This window comes from Protobothrops mucrosquamatus, unplaced genomic scaffold, assembly GCF_001527695.2.
Source record: "Protobothrops mucrosquamatus isolate PMUCROS unplaced genomic scaffold, P.Mucros_1.0 scaffold3125, whole genome shotgun sequence".
Taxonomy (NCBI): domain Eukaryota; kingdom Metazoa; phylum Chordata; class Lepidosauria; order Squamata; family Viperidae; genus Protobothrops; species Protobothrops mucrosquamatus.
Window position 1 is genome coordinate 109,417 of NW_015389128.1, and position 5,821 is coordinate 115,237.

General features: G+C 46.7%; 1 protein-coding gene across 1 annotated transcript in view; it reads right to left on the reverse strand.

Moving 5' to 3' along the window:
- PIAS4 (protein inhibitor of activated STAT 4) overlaps positions 1 to 5,821 on the reverse strand; it is a gene marked incomplete at its 3' end in the record, with an annotated part of 35,917 nt that overhangs the window by 9,512 nt on the left and 20,584 nt on the right. The window contains exons 5-6 of the mRNA XM_015826423.1: positions 3,916 to 4,044; positions 2,871 to 2,976 (exon numbers count right to left, since the gene is read on the reverse strand). Of these exons, the coding sequence (XP_015681909.1) occupies positions 2,871 to 2,976; positions 3,916 to 4,044 (235 nt within the window). The remainder of the gene's footprint in view (positions 1 to 2,870; positions 2,977 to 3,915; positions 4,045 to 5,821) is intronic.

The window sequence follows — 5,821 nt, forward strand, 5'->3', positions numbered from 1 at the left end:
ATATCATCACACTGATTGGAGTCAAGGTTGGCTCACTCCTGGCTCCAATTAGCTCTTGGAGATGTCATTAGGCTAGGGGTTCACATACTTTTTCCTCCCTGCACTTGTGAATGTTTACATGTTATGTTCAATTAAACCATGGCAACATGTAATGTTTGTGTATTATTATTTTCAGCAGACTGTGTTTTTCTATTGTTGTAACTTAGATGACGTTCAGAGCACATTTTATGACCAATTCATGCAAAACTCCGCGTTATCCCAAGGGGTTCACATACTTTTTCTTGCAACTGTATATAGAGAGAGATAAGATAACCTTTATAGTTATTTTTTTACTGTGGGTACACTGGCCCACATTAAAAATGAAATTCTGTTGCCTGCTCTCAAAAGAAAGTATATATCTACCCATACACATACCTAACACACATAAACACATGCTATACACACACACAAACACACACACAGAGATAGACAGACAGACATAGTTAGATGTATATATAGATATATATAGATATACTGTATAGAGATAGATAGATAGATAGATAGATAGATAGATATAACATAGATAGATAGATAGATAGATAGATAGATAGATAGATAGATAGATAGATAAAGATAATGGATGGATGGAGATAGGTAGGTAGGTAGATGGATGGATGGAGATAAGATAGATAGATAGATAGATAGATAGATAGATAGATAGATAGATAGATAGATAGATATAGATAGATAAAGATAATGGATGGATGGAGATAGATAGATAGATAGATAGATAGAGAGAGAGAGAGAGAGAGAGAGAGAGAGAGAGAGAGAGAGAGAGAGAGAGAGAGAGAGAGAGATAAAGATAATGGATGGATGGACGGACGGACGGACGGACAGACAGAGATAGATAATGGATGGATGGATGGATGGATGGAGAGATAGATAGATGGAGAGATAGATAGATGGAGAGATACAGATAGATAGATACAGATAGATAGATAGATAGATAGATAGATAGATAGATAGATAGATAGATAGATAGATAGATAGATACACACCTAAACACACACACACACTAATCATTGTCCATTTTGAAGACATAGTGGAATAGTGGAAAGAAAGCTTGAGAGTTCACAAGGTTGATGCTATGTATGGGACACAACTGTGACTGCTTCGGATACCACAAAGCTTGCACCCCCCCTCCCAGAAGGTAACAAGGAAAACAGGTCATGGAGAGGATGTGTAGTGTCCCCAGACAATCCTGCAGACGCTGCTCAAGCAGCGCTTCTGTGCTGTGTCCTGGATGGAAGGGAGGGAACTGCCAATAATCTTTTCAGCTGTCCTCACCACTCTCTGCATGCGCTCTCTCACCACTCTCTCTTCCTGTCAGAAGCAGGGATGCCTCCAAACCAGACTGTGATGCCGTATGACAGGATGCTCTCCAACGTCCCCCTGTAGAAAGTGGTCAGGACAGTGGAAGGAAGATGTGCTCTCCTCATGCAACACAGAAAATACAGGCGCTGCTGCACCCGCTTCACCAACGTCTTACTGTTGAGCGACCAAGCCAGCCTACTTGTTAGCTGCACACCCAGAAACTTGATGCTGCTAACCACCTCCACAGGTGAATCATTAATACACAGAGGTGTGATAATTGTTATCAGATCAATTGGATGTAGTCACTTTGAATGTGGGTAAATTTTGTTATGCTGTCTGCAAAAGTAGGCAGACTTTGACTATTTGCTGACGATCCATTACCCATTGTTAAATATCTTGTCTTTTTAATATTTTTTTATGCTTATTTCTAACGTTGGTCTGTGACGGTAATAAAAATTACTACTACATTTCCTCGACTCCTAATTCTGTGACATAAACTCCTTCAATGACCCTCCGGGCTAAGCTGAAGATTCAGTCACAGGGGCCATACAGTATCAACCTCGTGAACTCTTAAAGCTTCCTCCTTCTGTTATGTATTCAAGATGGACAGTGATTAATATTTATATGTTTTTAAGAAACATATGCAGTAGCGGACAAAATTGTGGAAACCTTTTGGGAAAAGTGTATTTTTGAGGTGTGATGGCTTATAACACCACTTTTTTTTGGGGGGGGGAGTAGTACCATAAAATTATATATCAATGGAAAGATAATTTAATCAAGAATGTAATGCAACATAGTTTGTTCAATTATCTGTACTGTATTCTAGGAAAAGTTATAGCCAAATAACCAGAAAAAGGAAGCACAACTTGCTTAGGTTGATCTCAGGTAGCTTTCCTTCGTCTGATCGTAGCCAATGAGCATGAGTGTTTAGAGAGCCAATTGGGTGTCATCTTGTTTTGGCCATGAGCCAATCAGATCACAGTAGGATCCAGTTATTGATGTCGTGTATTGAAGCTGAGAGGAGGACATTTGTCAGGGTGTTATGTGATGGCTATCAAGTTGGTTGGGGGTTTTTTTGTGTTCTTTCATTGAGTGAGCTTGTAAAACACAATAAAATTAAAGTAACGGTGCAAAGAACTGACCGGTCACCCAGAAAGCAATGTAAAATAGTATTATTAAGTGAACAAGGCTACAACGATAAAGAAATTAGAAGAAAAATGGGTGGAAGCTTAACCAAAGGTGGCATTTCTACTGTACACTTTTCCCCAAAAGGTTTCCACCATTTTGGCCACTACTGTAATATGGAAGCGTGTAGGTCTATACATACGTTGTATATAGTATGTTTAAATGTGTGTTGTGCAGGTGTACACTTTGAGAGCAAGCAACTGTCATTTTTAATGTGCGCCATTGTGCCCACAGTAAAAAATGACAATAAAGGTTATGTGTCGTGTTGTGTTGTGTTGTGTTGTACTGTACTGTAATGAGAGAGAGACGGAAGGAGAGTTGAACCAACTCACCGAGGGCCTTGCACAATTCAGGGTGTTTGATGCCGATGGTTTTTAATCGCTGCAACAACTCTGCCGACGTGGTCTGTCGCACCAGGAAGAGGCCCACCGAGTAGCTCTGTGAAGGACAGGGAGAACAGAAAGTGTGTAATGCCCTAAGCACAATTCTCTAAAAATACAGGGGAGTCCTTGACTTACGGCCACAATTGTCACCAGAATTTATGTGACTCAGTAAGAAATTTGTTAAATGAGTTTTGCCCCATTTTTTTAATGGCTTTTCTTGCCATGTTCGTCAAGCAAATCACCGCAGTTCAATTGGTAACCCGGTTGTTAAGTGAATCTGGCTTCACCGCTGAGGTTTCATGACCCAACTAGGTAACATCATCAGTGCTAGAAGGGGATGGGGGAGGAGGAGGAGGAGGAGAACAATGACTGTGGGGTCCTTGGTGCTCTCTGAACTTGTTGATTTTCTTGCAGATGTTTCATGACACAACTAGGTAACATCATCAGGGCTAGAAGGGGATGGCAGAGGAGGAGGAGGAGGAGGAGGAGGAGGAGGAGGAGGAGAACAACGGCTGTGGGGTCCTTGGTGCTCTCTGAACTTGTTGATTTTCTTGTAGATGTTTCATGACCCAACTAGGTAACATCATCAGGGCTAGAAGAGGATGTAGGAGGAGGAGGAGGAGGAGAACAATGGCTGTGGGGTCCTTGGTGCTCTCTGAACTTGTTGATGCTCTTGCAGATGTTTCATGACCCAACTAGGTAAAATCATCAGGGCTAGTGTCACTCTAAAAGAAGCCCCTCGTCATGGCTGGAACGCCCAGTGGAGCATCACGGGTACCACAAAACCAGCAAGGTCTGCCTCTCCCAGGCCCGATGCGGTGTCAAAGACATCTGGAAAAGCGAATCCCCGCCCCACCCTGGGCCAGTTGCTCCAACCCCTGAAAGGCAGGCGAGGCCTGCTGGTGCCGAAAGCAGGGAAAAATAAGAGAGAAGGCGATGGCTGCTTGATTCCCCTCCCCCTGCCCTCCCTCCTGCCAGCCGCCACGATACTCACCTTCCCGTAATTGCCCCAGATGATGGTGATGCGGTTGGTGGCGGAAGACAGGTACATGAGATGAGTAAGGTTGATGGGACGACAAGGCCTCTTCGGCTCTACCCCGGGCTTGTTGGAAGGGTAGTAGCCCTGGAAAAAGAGAGAGAGAGAGAAAGGGGCTGTCAGAAGACAACCAGGAAGAGCATTGAAGAATCTGCTCTCCGTTGGTTGAGAAAGATGAAGCCGCATCTCAACGATGGGAAGACTGACGTCAGACACTGTAAAGCAGAGGTCCCCTATTTCTGGGTTGGTGGCCCAGAGCAAAAGGGAGGGGCACGCACCTTTAAGGGCGCATATGCAAAGCGAACAGGGCCGCGAGCGTGTGCGTGCCACAAACAGGGCCGCGAGCATCCATGCAACGCTCAAGCATCAAGTGTCAACGGTGACACGAGCACCCACGTGACGCTCACAATAGCGCTCAAGTGACACTCGTGGCGATATTGTGCCCGTGCGATATGCCAACGCTAGTTCCTGCGCGCCGCTTACGCCGCTAGTGCTTGCGCTGACGCTAGTGCCTGCGTAATGCTTACGCCAACGCTAGTTCCTGCACGCTTACACTGACACTAGTGCCTGCGTTATGCTTACGCCAACGCGCCAACGCTAGTGCCTGCGTGACGCTTACACCGCTAGTGTCTGCATGACGCTTATGCCGATGCTAGTGCCTGTGTAATGCTTATGCCAACACTGCTTACGCTGACGCTAGTGCCTGCATGATGCTTACGCCGACGCTAGTACCTGCGTAATGCTTACGCCGACGCTAGTGCCTGCGCGATGCTTACGCCGACGCTAGTGCCTGCGCGATGCTTACGCTGACGCTAGTGCCTGCGTGATGCTTACGCTGACGCTAGTGCCTGCGAGATGCTTACGCTGACGCTAGTGCCTGCGTGATGCTTACGCTGACGCTAGTACCTGCGTGACGGCGACGCTAGTTCCTGCACGACGCTGTTCTGTCCCCGTCTGACACACACACACAAACAGCCAGCCGAGGGTTAAATAACTTCTCCACACGCCACGCCACAGATAAGAAACTTGGCAGCAGCTCCGTAACTGCCTACCAAGAACTTTTACTCAGAGAACACAGAAACAAAAAACAATACACGCAGTTTGAAATTCAATCCACAGCAAACTACTTCGCCAGAGATTTAGCTTTGTCCGTCACAGAGTCCAAATGGCCACCACCTCCCTTTTAAAGCCTGTGGGGTGTGGTCCAGTGACTCAGCTTAATCTCTGGCACGCCTCCTTTTCTGCTGCGCACGCTTGTCGCGCCTACGCTGGCGTGGATCCAGCCACAACGTATCTTCATCACTATCCGAAACACCTGGCTCCTGGTCAATCTCTTCTCCGTCGGGATACACCGGAGGCATTGCCAGAGAGGAGGGTCCTGGAGAGGGAGGCCTGGCCATCTCCTCTCCTTCATGTTCGGAGCCTTCTTCCTCCGATAAGAGGGGCTCACAAGACGGAGCCACAACAGATGCTTAAACTGACACTAGTGCCTGCGTTATACTTACGCCAAAGTGCCAACGCTAGTGCCTGCGTGACGCTTACACCGCTAGTGTCTGCATGACGCTTACGCCAACGCTAGTGCCTGTGTAATGCTTATGCCGACACTGCTTACGCTGATGCTAGTGCCTGCGTGATGCTTACGCCGACGCTAGTACCTGCGTAATGCTTACGCTGATGCTAGTGCCTGCGCGATGCTTACGCCGACGCTAGTGCCTGCGCGATGCTTACGCCGACGCTAGTGCCTGCGTGATGCATACGCTGACGCTAGTGCCTGTGCAATGCTTACGCTGACGCTAGTGCCTGTGCAATGCTTACGCTGACGCTAGTGCCTGCGTGATGCTTACGCTGACGCTAGTGCCTGCGC